The following is an 18626-nucleotide window of genomic DNA, read 5'->3' on the forward strand; positions in this document are numbered from 1 at the left end:
CGATGGACATGAGTTTGAGTGAACTCTGGGAGCTGGCGGCTGCGGTCCATGGAGTCGCAGAGTCGGACGTGACTAAGCGACTGAACTGAACTATTAGATTCAAAGAAATATAATGGACTAGACAGAGGATTCTATTCCCTGCTCAGCACAGACCAGAAAGAGTGGGGCATGCATTCAGTTCTCCCCCACTGCAATTAGCTAGTCACTGTACCTGAAAACCAAATGGTAGGAAAGTCTCAAAACAATCCCCATAAACTTCAGTTCCCTCAAGACTGGATTCTCTGTTTGGTTTTTCTCTGATATATTCTAAGCACCCAGTACCTGATATATATACATATATATATATACACATATATATATATACATATACACATATATATAAATATACACACACAGTAGGTGCTCAATAAATATTTGTGAAATCAATGAATCAGATCACCTAATTTGGCTCTGAAAAACCAGAAATACTAAAACTGGGTAAACAACAATTCAGTTTTCATACACTGCTTTCCAGCTGATGGAGTTTCTTTGAAGCTCATTTGTACCTCAGCAGCTCTGAGCAGTCAGAAAAAGCAGAGGAAATTAAAAACTCTGGTGAGTTCTAGCACCCTAGCAAGCCTACTGCCAGTCTCCACTGGTGCTTTCCAAGAAGTGAGAAAGGCAGAAATGAGGCTGCGTCTGAGATACACACACCATGAAGCTGGGCACAGGCGCACTGGAGACGGAAAAGGCCCTGCCTGGGAAGATCCTGGGAAATGAGGGAGTTTCGGGGAGCACACTGACAATGACAGTGCCCTAGGGGCCCTTCTAGGAGGAGGGAGAAGCTCAGGAAGCCTCCTTGAAATGTTCGTGTCTCCTTTGGCAAGACCGTCCATTGTGCAACGTTGTATCAAGCGATCTTAGCTCTGTGCCATTCACCGTTATATTCTTCATCTTCCTTGGTTTTATTTTCTTGCCAAACAAACCTCTGACTGTAATCTGGTAACCCCAACTAGCTGAAAGTATGTGGTTGTTATCACAATTAAAATATAGTTTTTTAAAGCCCCGATCTATGTGGATACGAAAAAAATCTCCCCAGTTTCCTGTGATTATTTTTGCTTTCAGCATGCTGGTGGTTTGGGTTAAGGTGGGCTCATAAGCCTATTAAAAATGCCCCAGTGCAATGTCAGCTCATCACCCTGGACTGTGTGCTTTTACCACTGTGCAAAATATGCTAAGGAAATTTTAGCATTCATCCTAATTTAGCTAACAAATAAAGGGTTCTTAGAGTCTTTCAAGTCCTTGAAGCCTACAAACTCAAGAATGATAGCATAAAACTTTTAGAAAGAGTTCAGTGTTCATATTTTTTGATCACTCAGAATTGACAGCCCAATGAAGAGGAAAAAATAAAAACTTTAAGATCGCAAAGTCTGGCCAGTAGAAGGTGTTTCAAGTGAACATAGCTAAGGAAATCTAGAAGCTTGATTTCTATGCTAATGTTATAAATAAAAATGGAATTACAATTAATAGTCAATACCAGAACAAAGTAATTTTTTTCTACTGCAGTTTAATTTTCCTGGGAAAATATCTCAAAAAATATGTACCTCCGATCAGAGGCTTCATGACCATAACCAGAAGCCCTTCCTTCTCAAAATTAACTCAATCTTATTGCATGGACAATGGTGCCACAAAGACCTGAACAAACATGGGCCTGCCCATCCTCCAGAGAAGCGAGGTATGACACTAAGCACTCAGCGTGGTTTACTTCCTTGAGCTTTAGGCATTTCCAATAATGCCAGCTGGATCCTGGAACAAACTCAGAAATAAGCAAAATTCCTAAATTACATCAGAAAATCCCAACTAGAGAACACAGACTTAGATCCAAAACAATATTTTAAGGAAATTAAACATTTAATCTGAGTCAAGTGGCTTCTTTAGGAAATACCCTGGTGTGAGTCCTATCCGTTTCCTGGCAAAGTCACATCTTGGCAGACACAAGGCAGTAACTGCCCGGTTCTCAATGGCTCCTTCAGATTGAAATCAGATGCAGGTAACTGTCTCAATTTAAGTTGATTAAACACACAGACTAAACCAGGTAATTACAAATGCATGTGTGGGGGAATGGAAAGAGGAGACAGAATGGGGACTTCTTTTTTAAAGTGTTTTGAAAGATGGGAACAATTTTAAGAATAAAAAAGTGGAATAATGCCAAATACAGAAACAGATGTTTTGGATTATAAAGCGGCTGGGAAACGAGACTTTTTTGCCGAGCATCTCTGGATTCTAATCCAGGATTCAAGGGCTCTTAGTTTTACCTCCAGTCCCATTCTGAAGTTGTATAATCCCATTCATTTACCACCCACTACTGAGACAAAAACCAACCTATGACTTTAGAAAGGTGCAACAAAGAGTAATTCAAATAAGCTGGTGGGAAAAAAACCCTGCCTATTTTTTTTATTGCTCTTGACAATGCATTGCAATGAATGTATAGGGAACTTTAGCTCAAGTGTTCAACAAATGGAAAACTCCAAAGTGCGTATTTCTTTTTAAAAGTTCATTAGAGGGACTTCCCTGGAGGTCCACTGGCTAAGACTCTGTGCTCCCAATGCAGGGGGCCAGGTTCCATCCCTGGTCAGGGACCTGGATCCCACATGAAATAGAGTTCCCTGCTGCCTGCTGAGAACAAAGAGCTTTTGCATGCCACAGTGAAAACTGAAAATCCTGTGTGCTGCAACTAAGACTCAGCACAGCCAAATAAATAAAAAATATTTTTAAAATAAAGTTATTAGAAAACAAGCAAAGCAATTTTCACTAATTCCTTCTGGATGGCTCTACCAAACTTCCTGTTAGCTAATCCACACCTGTCGGAGAAGGCAATGGCTACCCACTCCAGTACTCTTGCCTGGAAAATCCCATGGATGGAGGAGCCTGGTAGGCTGAAGTCCATGGGGTCGCTAAGAGGCGGACCCGACTGAGCGACTTCACTTTCACTTTTCCCTTTCACGCACTGGAGAAGGAAATGGCAACCCACTCCAGTGTTCTTGCCTGGAGAATCCCAGGGACGGGGGAGCCTGGTGGGCTGCTGTCTATGGGGTTGCACAGAGTCTGACATGACTGAAGCGACTTAGCAGCAGCAGCAATCCATATCTGTAAGATTGATGCCTGACCAGGGGCACTTGGTCTCTCAACCATCACTTCTGGGAACCGTGGATCTTACCAGTACTTAAGTGTGCAGAATCTTATGAGTACTCTAATTTGAAACATTTTTAGTTTCTAAGCTTTTCGTCATTCACAAAGGTGGAAAACTGCAAACTGAGTATGATGCCCATCCATAAAGGCAGGGTGTTAACGTGGTCAATGGCTTCACCTAACTCTACGTTTTTCAATTTGTGCTTTTCATATTCAAGTTAGTACTTCCTAATAGTTGCTTGTTTTCTTCATTGATTTTTTCAGATAACTGAGCTTTGCTTTCAGTCTTTTAAGCAATGATTCTGGTGACAATTACCACAAGATGGGGGAGCCTGGTGGGCTTCCATCTATGGGGTCACACAGAGTCGGACACGACTGAAGTGACTTAGCAGCATAGACACCTCAAGAATACCATTTCATAGCAAATCTTGTTCCCAAAGTCCATGGCACTTTATAGTCTTCCTTTATTTGTGATAATATTATTCTTTTTTCAGCATAAGGAATATTTTTCCTCCCTATCATGAGAATCAGCCATTGTCCCAAACTAGGCTAGGACTCAGATGAAGGACAGGAGGCAGAACCCGGCCCTCCCTTTATAAATGCACCGACACTGCATACGGATGTGGGCATGATGAATCGAAGTTTTCGGTGCCAGAGCTGCCTGTCAAAGACTATCGATACTTGTCTCATCCTTGCGGCACTTCCCTCTAACTTTGGTTTTGAGATAGCAAAAATTTTGTTTCTTATACTATAACCTCTCTGTTTTCTATTTTTTAATGTCCCTCTAAATATATGGCAAGGAGGGAAGTCAGCATAAAGAAAACAAATATACTTTCCTCCCTACATGTTCCCTTTCAGTCATGGTTTTAACTATTAGCTGTAAGAAAATGACTCTTAAATCATCTTCTAGCCTTCATTCCCTTCTTGAGCTTCTCTTCCTTAAAAATGCGTGTTCTGTAGCACTACCGGGGTGCTCCCCTGTTATCCTGAGTCAGTAATCCCTAAACCTGACTCCCCGGTGTGGTCCTTTTCAGTCACTGGCAACAATCAGGCCCAAGACTTTGTCATCTCATTGGAAACTCCCCAACCACCTCTCAGAGCCAAACCCGACAGACCTTGCTTCTCCCCTGATCTCCCTTCCTTTCCAATCTCACAGTTATTACTGAAATTTCTTCCCTGCCCTTCCTGTTACAGTAGCTTCTTAATTGATTTTTTTGGTCTCTCTCTTACATATTCACACTGCTCGTTTGTAAGGTGAATTTTATAAAAAATACTTCTACTTATCTTACTTGTACCTCTTATCCACTTTCCTAGATAAGTCACAGAAACATTATCCCAGTTTTATAGATGAGAAAACCAAAGTTCCAAGAGATTAATCACTCCAGATCATTCCGGGTCCAATGGACCAGCCACTACACCATGAACATCTATGGATTCAGACAGCCAGCCTTTTAGTAAATGAAACAGATAAGCAAAAATCTTGAGTTAACATAGAATCAGCTCCTACTCTGAACGCTCCAGATTCTTCTGGGGATCAACAGAGCTGATGAGACTGAGGGCTTTTCCAGGAGCCATGTTGGGAGACATCATGGTGGCTACATGCTATAGAGTCCACTGGGGCCATTCCCAGAGTCTGGGGTGCACTGCATAGGATCCACTGGGGATGGCTCCATGAATTCTAGAGGGCGTGATAAAGATGAATCTCTCAGATTGACCTGTTTACAATATTAGGGCTCAGAAAGTTCTGGAAACAAAGTCTGAAGGTTCAATCAGTGTTTCTACTTAAGTGCCACAAAACCACCCAATATAAGTGTGTGCATTTCTGCACCTACCTAGGAATATGAATAAAGACTGCTTCAGTCTGTGATGAAATATCACTTTAATAGCTTCAACACAAAACTAACTATTGGAACAGCACAATTATTGACTCTCTCTTTGAGGCTCAATTCCAGTCATGTCCTTTGAATCCCTGAATTAGAAAAAGCTATGGATCTCCAAGAAAAGCTGCAGCATGTTCCTTTTGAAATAGTTCTAATCTAACAATATTCACTGGAAAAAAATAAGACTATATATGTTTACAGATAGGAACTAGAAGTGAATATAGAAAAACATAAAACAGTTGAAGATGGCCAGATTCAATGAATTTCCTTTCTTTTGATTTTATGCCAATTCTGACTTTACATTCTTGATGAAACATGTAATACACTTAGAGATAAAGTACACAAAATGTCATTTGCTTGTGTCTGCCCAAATAGTCCAGTAACTTTCATATGATTGGTGATAACTACTACTAGTCTATAAACCAAAGTGAAATTAGAGAACGGATGAGGCAATATGGGGGTGACGTGGATAGTGTGTGAACGGTAGCTACAGAATAGCTGCTGACTTAAGTATCAGATGAAACAAAACTTCTGTCCAGAAGCCTCTGCACTAAAGTCCATTAAGACTCATAATTTAGTGACCTGACTCTTCTAATGAATTATAGTGAACACAAAGTTAGGGACCTGTGTACCTTCAGCGCCTGGTGCTATTCCTATCATATAATAAAAGCTCAATAATTTGTTACTGACAGAATAAACACATAAATGAATATAATTTAGAGCAATATGTATCAAATAACAGGTCACAAACATGAGTTGTTAAAAGAATATCCACTCATTTCTGTGTACAGATTGAAAAATCAATGGAACCTACATTTAGTGGGAATATATACAAATTTCGATCAATTGCTGTAATGGCTAGACCAATTGTTCATTTCAGCAAATAACAATTCAGAAAATTTCCGCAGATCTGTGCGATATGGATCTTTGCTGCTGTTGTTCAGTGTCTAAGTTGTGTCCAATTCTTTGTGACCCCATGGACTGCAGGACACCAGGTTCCTCTGTCCTCCGCTCTCTCACAGGGCTCGCTCAGATTCACGTCCATTGAGTCCGCGACACTGTCCATGCATCTCATTGTCTGTTGTCATCCTCTTCGTTTGACTTCAATCTTCCCCAGCATCAGGGCATTTCCCAATGAGTCGACTCCTCATGTCAGGTGGCCAAAGTACTGGAGTTAAGCTTCAGGAATAGTCTTTCCAATAAATATTTAGGGTTGGTTTCCTATAATATTGACTGCTTTGATCTCCTTGCAGTCCAACGAACTTTCAAGAGTTTTTTCCAGCACCACAATTCAAAAGCATCAGTTCTTCGGTGCTCAATTCTTTATGCTCCAACTCTCACATCCATACATGACTACTGGAAAAACTCTGTCTTTGACTATGAACCTGCTTTTTAATATGCTTTCCAGGTTGGTCATGGCTTTCCAAGCGCAAGTGTCTTAATTTCATGGATGCAGTCACCATCTGCAATGATTTTGGAGCCAATGAAAATAAAATCTGTTACTTCTTCCACTTTCCCCCCTTCTGTTTGCCAAGAAGTGGTGGGACTGCATGCCATGACCTTCATTTTTTTAAATGGTGAGTTTCAAGCCAGCTTTTTCACTCTCTCACCTCCATCAAGAGGCTCTTTAGTTCCTCTTCACTTTCTGTCAATACAGTGGTATCACCTGCATATCTAAGGTTGTTATTTCTCCTGGCCATCTTAATTCAAGCTTGTGCTTCATCCAGCCCAGCATTTCGCATGATGTACTCTGCATAGAAGTTAAATGAGTAGGGTGACAATATACAGCCTTGACATACTCCTTTCCCAACTCTGAACCAGTCAGTTGTTCTATGTAAGGTTCTGACTGTTGCTTCTTCACCTGCACACAGGTTTCTTAGAAGACAGGTAAAGTGGTCTGGTATTCCCATCTCTTTAAGAATTTCCTACAAGTTGTTGTGATACACATGTTAAAGGCTTTCACATAGTCAATGAAGCAGAAGTAGATATTTCTCTGGAACTCGCTTGCTTTCTCCATGATCCAGCAAAGGTTGGCAATATGATTCCCAGTTCCTTTGCCTGTTTGAAACCCAGCCTGTACATCTGGAAATTCTCAGTTGACATACTGCTGAAGCCTAGCTTGAAGGATTTTGAGCAGGACCTTGATAGCATGTGAAATGAGCATAATTGTACAGTAGTTTAAGCATTCTTTGGCATTGCCCTTCTTTGAGATTGGAAAGAAAACTGACCTTTTCCAGGCTTGTGGCCACTGCTGAGTTTTCCACATTTGCTGACATACTGAGTGCAGCCCTTTAACAGTATCATCTTTTAGGATTTGAAATACCTCAGATGGAATTTCATCACCTCCACTAGCTTTGTTTGTCATAATGTTTTCTAAGGCCCACTTGACTTCACACTCCAGGATGTCTGGCTCTAGGTGAGTGATCACACCATCGTGATTATCTGGATCATTAAGACCTTTCTTGTATAGATCCACTATGTATTCTTGCCATCTCTTCTTAATCTCTTCTGTTTCTGTTAGGTCCTTATGGTTTCTGTCTGTTATCATGCCCATCCTTGCATGAAATGTTCCCTTGATGTCTCCAACTTTCTTGACGAGATCTCTGGTCTTGCCCAGTCTATTGCTTTCCTCTATTTCTTTGCACTGTTCATTTTAAAAAGGCCTTCTTATCTCTCCCTGCTATTCTCTGGAACTCTGTTCAGTTTGGTTTATCTTTCCCTTTCTCCTGTGCCTTTTCTCTTCTTTCCTCAGTTATCATTAAGCCTCCTCAACCACTTTGCCTTCTTGCATTTTTCTTTGGGATAATTCTGGTCACTGCCTCCTGAACAGTCTTATGAAACTGTCCATAGTTCTTCAGACATTCTGTCTACCAGATCTAATGCCTTGAATTATTCATCACCTACACTCTATAATCAAAAAGGATTTTATTTAGGTCATATCGGAATGACCTGATGGTTTCTGTACTTCAATTTAAGCCTGAATTTTGTAGTAAGGAGCTCGTAATCTGAGCTACAGTCAGCTCCAGGTCTTAATTTTGCTAACTCTATAGAGCTTCTTCATCTTTGGCTGCAGAGAACATATCAATCTGATTTTGGTATTGACCATCTGGTGAGGTCCATGTGTAGAGTCAAATTACGCTGTTGGAAAAGGGTGTTTGCTATGACTAGCATGTTCTCTTGGACAAACCTCTGTTAGCCTTTGCCCTGTTTCACTTTGTACTCCAAGGCCAAACTTGCCTATTATTAAAGCTACCTCTTGACTTCCTACTTTTGTATTTCAATCCCCTCTGACAAAAAGGACATCATTTTTTGTTGTGTTGTAGGTCTTCACAGAACCAGTCATTGGTTTCTTTGCCATCAGTGGTTGGGGCACAGACTTGGATTACTGTGATGTTGACTGGTTTGCCCTGGAAAGCATCCAAGATCATTCTGTCCTTTTTGAGACCGTGCCCAGGTATTGCATTTTGGACTCTTTAATTGACTATGAGGGCTACTCCATTTCTTTTAAGGGGTTCTGACTCACAGTAGTAGATATAATGGTCATCAGAATTAAATTCGCCCGTTTCTGTCCATTTTAGTTTATCGATTCCTAAGATTTGAGGTTCAGTCTTGTCATCTCCTGCTTAGCCACATCCAATTTACCTTGATTCATGGACAAAACATTTCAGGTTCCTATGCAATATTGTTCTTTACAGCATCAGACATTACTTTCCCCACCAGACACATCCACAGCTGAGGGTCATTTCCACCCTGGCCCAGATGCGTCACTCTTACTGGAGCTATTAGTAATTGCTCTCTACTCTTCCCCAGTAGCATACTGGACACCTTATGACCTGGGTGGCTCATCTTCCAGTACTATATCTTTTTGCCTTTTTATATACTCCATGGGGTTTTCTAGGCAAGAATACTGGAGTGCGTTGCTGTTTCTTTCTCCAGTGGACCACGTCAGAACTCTTCACTAGGACCCATCCATCTTGGGAGGCCCTTCACAGCATGGCTCTTAGCTTCATTGAGTGACACAAGCCCTTTCGCCACATCAAGGCTCTGATCCATGAAGGGGATGTGGGTCTTATTTGAGGCCAAATGGCTAAAACTCTCTGAAGAAAACTCTCTGAACATAAAAATATAGATAAGAATTCTGAGTAGCACACTGCCTTCTCTGTAGATCAGCTGGGCCATGAAGTCCTAACTTAACAGAGTCCCCTATCCTGGGGCCAAATGGCTAAAACTCTCTCAAGAAAACTCTCTGAATATAAAAATACAGATAAGAATTCTGAGTAGCATCTACACTGCCTTCTCTGCAGATCAGCTGGGCCATGAAGTCCTAACCTGGGGCCAACTGTGGTTAAGGTTGGAGTAGGAAAGGGAACTCTATCCAAGCCCAAGGTTCTGGCTCTGTTCTGAAAGGGCCTACAATTTTCTAGACTTGAGGTGACTTCTAAGCATCACTGCTGGGGTAACTTTTATCAGGTCATTTCTTCTAAAAGGTGTACATTCTTTAATGTGAGAAAAGAATAGGGTGCAGGAAAATAATTGCTGGATTCTAAATTGTGTACTCAGTGTTAAGTGAAAAGTAAACAGTTCCTGAGAGGGAAGAAAAATATTTACTTACAAATTCAAGCTAAGATTGAGCAAAAGATACAATTTAAGATTGTTCTCAGACACCATTATTCCTCAGGGGAATTAGCGGCATTAACTAATGACTAATAGATTAAGCACCTCCCTTTTTTTTGTCAAGTCCTTGGTTAAACCCTTTGTGTGTGTGTTTGGGGGTGTGTGTGTATGTTTCGGGATGTGTGTGTGTGTGTGTGTGTGTGGACTCATGGGCAAGTCTGAAGGAGTCTGGGCTTCATTCAAATGAAATCTCTCTTCCGTCTTGGGAAACGTCTATATTACTTTTGATGAGAAGAGGCTGGATGCCTCAAGAAGTCAATCCCCCACAAGTCTTGAAAGTGGTCTTGCTGCTTAAGAACAAAAATAGGAAACCAGATTAAAATTGCCTTTCTTTATCTGTATCCAAAAATACCTTCACGATCCTTATTTCATTGTTCTGAAACAAAGTAAGGAGGGCAGTATGCTGAGAGCCCCAGTGGAGATCCTGCCAACCCCCAGCTGTGTGACTAGGGGGGCCAGCTGATCTTCACCTGCAATGTGATTAAAAATGATTATGTCTCAGAGTTGGAGCCGCCACATGAGATGAGAAAACTAAAGCTTTTAGAGGTTTTGTGGGTTTTTCTTCAAAATCACAGAATTATGGAGCCAGAAATTAAATGCGGCCCTTTGACTTCCAAGTCTTTTCTACTAGCATAGTCTACTTTAAAATCCTTGAGAAATGTCACTGAAGATTAGGGTAGTACTATATTAAAAATCAGTTTCTCAAGACATCCAAAAAGAAAGAAAACAGTTACTTTAGAAGATCACTCATATCTAGGTTATTTCATCCTATCTACTATTTATAGCTACTGCTTGATACACCAGATTTTTATAATGCTAAATACCAGTGTCAAGTTCATATATTCTTCTGGATATTATATTTAAAGGTACAAAGATTATAGATACTAAAGAAATATAGCACTATTAGCCAAATATAAAGACTTAATTTTCAATTTTTCCAAGATATTTATCTTCAGAATTTAGTGACCTATAAAATATTCTTATAATGCATAACAGCCCTAAAATGTTTATATGAAAATGATAATGTTTTAATGATGGTAACAATTGTGCCTCACAGTATCACTAACTTAAATAGAGCAGGACAAATTCTATCCAAAAGATGGTAATAAAATGCTCTTTCAAAAAACACAAAACGAACTCCTTAAATATCTTAGCCATAAGATGCCAATAAAATTGAATTCATATCTAGTTTAATTAAACAATGGAAGTCAGGAGGTAAAGGGTAGAAGACTTCCCTTTGTCCCTCTTTTCCTGAGAAACTTTCAAAGGTTGAAAATCAATTCCTTTTGTCCCCTTGTTATTCATCTGCTACACATTAAATAAAAACTCTGGGTATCAAGTAATTCCCATAGGGTCTTTCATCTACAGAGAAGCCTGGTACAAATTAAATTCTTACTCTCCTTCATGAATTATAGATATGTGTTGTAGTGGACCGTTGATTTATCAGCATATGCTTTTGCTAGTTCAGAGTGGTGTGACAAGCTAACAGCAGTCCTTCTCTAAGGTTACTTTGGGGGGACTGGGGTGCTGTATTAATTAATATAGAGCATTATCATGTTGTTCTGACTTTACAGTGTCTGTTTAAAAGGCATCCTGCTAGACACTGTGTTTTAGTTACCTCCGCGATCTTTCAGACGTTTAGGTTACGTGTCTATGTGTGTTCTAATACACTGTAATAACACTAAAATGTGTAACATCACATCTGCCAGTGATGTGATGCTTATGAAATGACCATCGTAATGGTTATTACAAATAACGTGCAAGAACAGACCATGCAGAAGATCTCTTAGGAATTCTTAATTGATGCAAAAGGTGGTTTAGCATTGGACTTCAGAACCAATAGTTAAGGAAATAACTTTGATCCCTGCCTGCAATATATCTTCAGGCGACACAGCTTAGACAGGGTCTCTGCCCTAAATCCTGGCTTTTAGAAGTAAACCACAGATACATACTAACCCACACATACACACCCAGAGCAGAGTTCTCACTCTCTAGTGCTAGAAGTTCGAAGAATTTCACTTGAATCTGTTCCCCACCAAATACGCTAAAAACCTTCTTGCGGCAGGTGTTTTAGGTCTTTGACAAAGACAAACGTCGCTCGGCTCTCGGTCGAGTTCTCCAGCGCCAGGCCTCCCAGAACCACTCGAGTCTCCCCCTCAGACACGAGTCTGTCTCTGGCCCAGCATGCACCTCGGCTCGTCCCCTCGTCTCGCGAGACCCACCCTCGGGGCGGAAGCCTCTCCCGGAGCCGCGCCGGCGGGTCTCACCTCGCTCGAGTCCTCCTGCTGGTTGATGACGGCGAGCGCGTCCTCCGCCGCCTGCCGCTTGGCCTCGGCCACCGTGCGCTCCATCTTGGCGCGCTCCGACGTGATCATGTCGTGCGCCTTCCGCTCGGCCTCGGACACGGCCTTCTGCAGCTCGGTCATGGCCTGCCGCTTCACCTCGTTGACCGCCTCCTCTGCGGGCCGGGCAGGGGGGACCAGACAAGAGAACAAGCTCTGTTAGTGTGCGGCCCGGCTCCCGGCCCGTCACCACGGAACGCCCGCCAGACGGAGCGCGTGGCCCCCGGCCCTGTTCCGGGCTGGCCTTCCGGACGCCTAGACTCACGTTCTGGAAATTTAGGGAACGCAAAGGGTGAAGCCTTGTTGCTTTAACTCACACTCCTGGGAACGCCGTTTATATTTCTGTAGCCTCACGATAACTTGACTACCAAACTAGTGCTCCAGGCAGCATCCTGAGATCAGACTAATTCGTCAGAAGACAAAAATTACCACAAGAAATCCGTCTACATAACTGAGACCCACGAAGAAGAAGGTGTTTTGCCGCAATGAAATATGAACACAGGGAGTCCATGGGTAATGCTTTCAGGAAAAGAGAGGAAGGGAATAGATTTTGCACATATATATAAATACAGACACTTGTTTTGCTGGTGAAAGATACAGTAATGAAAAGGTGTCTCATAACAATTAATGCAGACCTTTGAAAGAAAATCCAAGATGAAACATACGGAAGAGCCAGCTTTTCCTTTTCCTGTCACTTCCTGAGTGATGTGGATATATAGGGATTTAAAAAAGAATCATTTTCTCACTTTCAAATTTTTCAGTTGTAGTCCATCTACTGAATCAAATATAAGTAGTTTTGCATAACCAACTGTTGCACTAGACAAATATAATTGAATCATACTACAGGCCAAAACAATCGGGCCTGACTACAAACCTGCAAGGTGTCAAATTAGCTCTTTATTTTTGGCTGTGGAAAGGGTGCAAAGATTTGACTATGTACAACATAAGATTGACAACTAAAACAAGTTATTTCCATTTAAAAAAATTAACTGTTCTAATTAACAAGGGAAAATATCCTCCCCCTGAATTAGTTTATCTAATTTTCATCTTTATTCAAAGCAAAATGACAATGATTAATTGAAAATTTAATAAGCAGTAATTATTAACTTGGCAAATCTCATACCAATTAACACTATTAAAACTAATTATGACATGTTTCATTCAAGTGTTTGCACTTAATTGTTTCACTCACTTAAAAAGCACCTTAATTAAATGTTCTGTTTAATTGAAAACAGATTCCTAATAAAAATGTTATACTACAGATTAAAAATGTTGAGATACAAATACTCCTCCAGTTCTTTAAATTTCTATGTTTTATTTCACACCTCCATAGTTCATGACTTGAGGATCAGGAGAAGCCCTACACTATTAATTAATAATCATGACTTTCGTAGCCTCCACCATTTTTTACAGCATTATTTCTGAAGTTCACTCATTTGTAATTATTGTCTGCTAGATTTTATAAACTAAATTAAAAGGGAAAGATCCAGATAGGAAATATTAACTGAAACACGTTCAGCATTTTTTGGTTGGTTTAAGATATGCATTTAAAATCTGGATGGAAGCAGAGCACTGCACAGAGCTGGCAAAACCATCTTCACCAGGAGGTGAAAAGATACCTTTATTATCCTATCATAAAGACTTGGGGCACTAGGGAAGCACTGCCCTTCTAACTGTATAGTAAGGGTCTAATTTGGTTTGAATATTCAAGGTGAATTAAAATTCTATCTAAGTGGTAATACAGGACAATAATTTTTGCTTACGATCAAAGCTGTAGCTTGACTAATTGTATATGCAAATCAGGCAATTTATATTTAAATTATGCATTCCTATTCTAATCCCACAGGCATATACAGATCAGCAAAGAGAACTGGTAGGACATTTACAAGGTGCTTGAATATTTATTACCAACAGCAAACATTCATTGATTGTTTGAAAAATATACTGAAGAAAACAGTTGCAATTTAAAAACTATATTTATGGTAGCCTTTCTCCAATTTTATAAAGACCTTTTAAACTTCAGAGTGTATTTTGCTGCCTTTGCTATTGCTTTTAAAAATACTACTTTTAGGGGAAAAGTGATATGGCCTTCGATATTTGTTAGGATTTCAAATATTTAATATGTATCTTGTTATTACATTGTATTATTAGGGTAACATAAAAACTTTGAATAGGGTCTATAGGTTAAATAATTATAGTGTTTTAATGTTAATATCCTGATTGTGGTAACCATACTGTGGTTATATAAGAGAATGTCCTTGTTCTTGTTAGGAAATACACACTAAAATGTTTAGTGTAAAAGGATATCATGTCTGCAGTTTACTCTGAAGTGGTTGGGGAAAATACAGAGAATGCATAAACAGAGAAAGAGTGAAGGAAAGATGGAAACAGAGAGAGAAGACATGAAAGCAAATACGGTGGCACAGGGAGGACCGGGAGAAAGGTGCATGAGACTGTTTATACTATTTTCTGCAAGTTTGAAGTCATTTAAAAATAAAATGGTGCAAAATATTACATGATGTACTTTCAAGCACAGGATGTAATTTTTAACTTTCAAGCACAGGATGTAATTTTTAAATTATAATTTTCTCTGAAAGAAAGACACATGGGTTATATTCCATTGAATTTTAGATATTTGATATAGCATTTGATATTGTTCAAATGCTTTAAACTTGATTTTATTTACCTATATTTGTCACAAAGGTAATGTGTAATAGTTTCATTGCAAAGATACTTTTGTCTAAAAAAAAAAAAAATGCCACTGGTGAATTTTAGAATCTTGGGGAAAAAACTTTCAAATTTTAACAGGCTGAATGTAGATGTCACATTCTGCCTTTGGTGTTTTACTCATATTGGATGCCTTGACACTTTGAACATTAGAAATGCTTTTTAAGAAACCTATAAATATGATAAGCAGTTACTTGAGACTTCCAGGTGAAACTGTCATCTGTCCTTCAAAGATTCAATATACTCCTTAAAATTTAGCAGCTATCCATAGAAAACTGTTCCCAAACTGTTTTTATGCAGCAGATTAGGGATATCACTGTGATAAAAATACAAATTTAATGAACATTACTTCCAGGTCAGGTTTTAGACTGAAGACCTAATATAGATGGATTGGCACATTTTATAACTATTCCAAATATTGGTTTGATAAGGTTTAACCCTTCTTAGAAAATGCATGGACACTACATAAACAAGTATTGCTCTTTCTCTCTTTTCAGAGTCCCCAAAATGCAAAGTATACCTAGAACTGATTTCAGAAATCCACAAAACAGACAGTGAAGAAAAATTAATAGTGGACTCAATAGATTACAATATGTCAAGTTAAAAAAAACAAACTGATTAAGTGCAAAGTACATAGTGCTGTTTTGAATCTGCTTCCAATTGCTTACCACTTACGGTAGGATTTCCTTTGTGTATAGCTATTCAAGTTGACTTTCCAACAAAGGTAGTATATTCAGAAAAATCTGCTCTCACTTAATAGCAGTCAAACAAAGACTTGAGCAGATAATAGCACAGAAGGAATTTGGATTACCTAAGACTTCACTGTCAATTTTTCTTTATGAACTATCAAGATTTAACTCAAATACACATAAATAAGGGAAATACAGAGACTCTTTCCCTCAACACAAAAATTCATCCTTCTGCTATCCTAAATGGCAATTCTTTGTACCTCTTATTGGAATAAGTTGCACTGACAACTCAAAATTGGAGAAGAAAAATGGTCAGAAGGAAGACACAGCAATTCTTTCTCCAGATTATGTGGCACTCAGCACGTTTTAACAGCCTAGGAGTATTCCATAACTGTTATCCTGGTAGGAAATCTTCTTAGAGGTGATGTGGTAAATCCGCTAAGACTATACAGAGCGGCTATAGATACAGACATACATACACACAACAACACAACACAACACAACACATATAAACCTTAACCTTTAGGCTGAATGGATCTATCTGATTTGTATACTACACATGTAAGAGATCTTTCTCTCTGGTTCTTAATCTAAGCTGTTAGCCTAGAATACTATCAGATTTTGAAACACCTTATCATTCTTACAAGTTATTTCTTAGAAAATTAAAAAAAAAAAAACCCACAAGAGTCAAGGGACCAGAGTCACCAAGTTGCACAGAACTACAGACATAGCTGGGTCAAATCAAAACCCAAACTGAAATCTTCTGTAGGAAAAAAACCCTTTTCCCCTTGATTGGGGGGTTCACTGCCCCCCACCTGTCTGATGGTTTGCAGAAATAGCATTTTCCAGTTTCTCAGCTCAGACAAACCATTTTAACAGTTGGAGTTGTTGTTTAATCGCTAAGTCATGTTCGACTCCGTTGCAACCCATGGACTATAGCCTGCTAGGTTCCTCTGTCCATGGGATTTCCCAGGCAAAAATACTGGAGTCAGTTGCCATTTCATGCTCCAGGACATCTTCCCAACCCACAGATCGAACCCGCGTCTCCTGTATTAGCAGGTGGATTCTTGACCACTGAGCAACACTAAGAGTTGGAGGTACAGAAACCCAAAGCCGCATTGTGTGTTTGCAATGTCATGAAATAGGTTTATAATTTATTTTAGTTTTTTTTTTAATAAGGTTTTGACTCAACTTACTGGCATTCCGCCAAGATTCTGCCAAATCTGATCTCTTTAAGCCCAGGAAGTCAATGAGTCATCAGAAGCTTTAAGCTACTTTAAAATGTAGAACAATATCTCTTAATGAAAATTAGATAGTATACATGGAGAGGAAAACAGAAATTTAGCAACTTTGTCATTTAACTTATTTTAGCTTTGGTCACTGAATATTAATTAGCACAAAAGAGCAATTTTTAAAAATGTTGGTAACCATTAAAATTATGAGTGCCTCAACCAGTGAACTTGTTGCTGTGATATTTTTTAAAAGGATTCAAAAGGTAGATGTCAATTATAGCTAGCTCAATTAAAAAAAAAAATTAGAAGATAAGGCTAAAGTAAAATACCAGACTTTATTTTCAGGAAGGAAACCTCAGCCTTCCAGCCTGAAACCATTACAGCCCCTGAAAAATGGGGTTTATAACAGAAGCATCACCAGACCCTCATCACAGTACCTCTAGCAGATGCTATAAAATAAAAGCTATTCTGAGCTCTAATCAGGCCTGGTTTAAGAATACTCATCAGGATTTTTAAATTTTGTGTGTGTGGTTTATTTTGTTGTTGCTGTTGTTGTTAGCGGTAAAGTCCTCTCTTGTCATTCTTCACATCGCTGCATTAACAACTGCACACAGCTGCCAGAACACTAAACTCATGTTTTTAAACAATCCTTACCAGCTTTCTTCCAGATCTCCTCTGGCACATATCCAGAAGCAGGCCTGTGAAGGAATTCCCGATGTGCATCTGTGAGAAGGATAAGAATCGGTGGGGGGTGGGGTGGGGGGGGAGAGCAGCGTAAGCACCGTTATGTCATTATACAGGGAGAGCAAGCAGCGCCCACTATCGCGGCTTCTCTACAGAAACACAGCTTTTTAAATACTTCAACTCCAAAAACTAAAAATAGGAAACCGGTCATCAGAGCTCAAGGAAAATACGTCACTGGTGTAAATGCTGATACGCTCAAAACCAAAACAACTCTAAATATTTCATTATGTGTGTTAGTCACTCAGTCATGTCAGACTCTTTGTGACCCCATGGACTCTAGCCTGCTAGGCTTCTCTGTCCATGGAAATTGTCCAGGCAAGAGTACTGGAGTAGGTTGCCATTCCCTTCTCCAGGCAATCTTCCTGACCCAGGGATTGAACCCAGGTCTTCTGCATTGCAGGCAGATTCTTTACCATCTGAACCCCCAGGGAAACCCAAATTTTTCATTATACAACATGTTAGACAACACTGTTCCCAGCACTCCCTAAGTATGGGAATTTCTATGAATATATTTTATTTAAAAAAGCAAACTGTATTTGGCAATTTTCTCTTTCTTTTAAAGTCAAATTGAGAGTAGAAAGTCAAATTATATTGGAGTAACATAATTTTCACACAGCTATGATTCTACCACCTTTCAATACATAGTGAGCCTGACTCCATGGCTAACCAGTTCTCACACTTAATTACTTTAAAAAATCTTGCTGAGCATTAAAAATTCTCACAAAAATTGGATTATATGGATTTGACATGGATGGGAGCAAGAAAGAATCATTAGAATGGATTCACAGAGAGCCAGTTGACCAAATATAACTAGTACAGGACATGCTTCCAGGGTGGGGGTGGGGGGTGCATATGAAGTTCCACTTTAAGTGAAATGTTGTGCTTTTATGCTGCACAAATTTTAAAAGTTTGAGAAAACAGATCATAATAAAGTTGATATAGGAATGCTAACCTCCAAATAACATGTTCATGAAAATGACATGAAACCTGTTTTCACGTTTTTATACATGCTTGAAAATAAAGTGTATACAGTCTTCCATAGCTAAAATGTGCTCTAAACTTCTTCCATACTGGACTTTCCAAACCTAATTCTATGTATTTAGAAGAAAAGTATCATTTTAACTTTTTAAATTGAACAATCTTTCAACTCATGCTAAACTGCAAATAACT

At 39.4% G+C, this 18626-nt stretch overlaps 1 protein-coding gene across 5 annotated transcripts in view; it reads right to left on the reverse strand.

Annotated features, from left to right (window-relative positions):
- The window catches only part of RUNX1T1 (RUNX1 partner transcriptional co-repressor 1), a 153727-nt gene that overhangs the window by 2430 nt on the left and 132671 nt on the right, over window positions 1–18626 (reverse strand). For 4 of the 5 annotated variants that reach the window (XM_055432684.2, XM_055432682.2, XM_055432687.2 and 1 more), the window contains 2 exons: window positions 17367–17435; window positions 11990–12180 (listed from right to left, as the gene is read on the reverse strand). In XM_055432684.2, the coding sequence (XP_055288659.1) occupies window positions 11990–12180; window positions 17367–17435 (260 nt within the window). The remainder of the gene's footprint in view (window positions 1–11989; window positions 12181–17366; window positions 17436–18626) is intronic. The other variant, XM_055432685.2, reaches the window with a different exon arrangement.

Source organism: Moschus berezovskii, chromosome 16 (genome assembly GCF_049115385.1).
Source record: "Moschus berezovskii isolate FMDL1 chromosome 16, NW_MosBer_1.0, whole genome shotgun sequence".
Taxonomy (NCBI): domain Eukaryota; kingdom Metazoa; phylum Chordata; class Mammalia; order Artiodactyla; family Moschidae; genus Moschus; species Moschus berezovskii.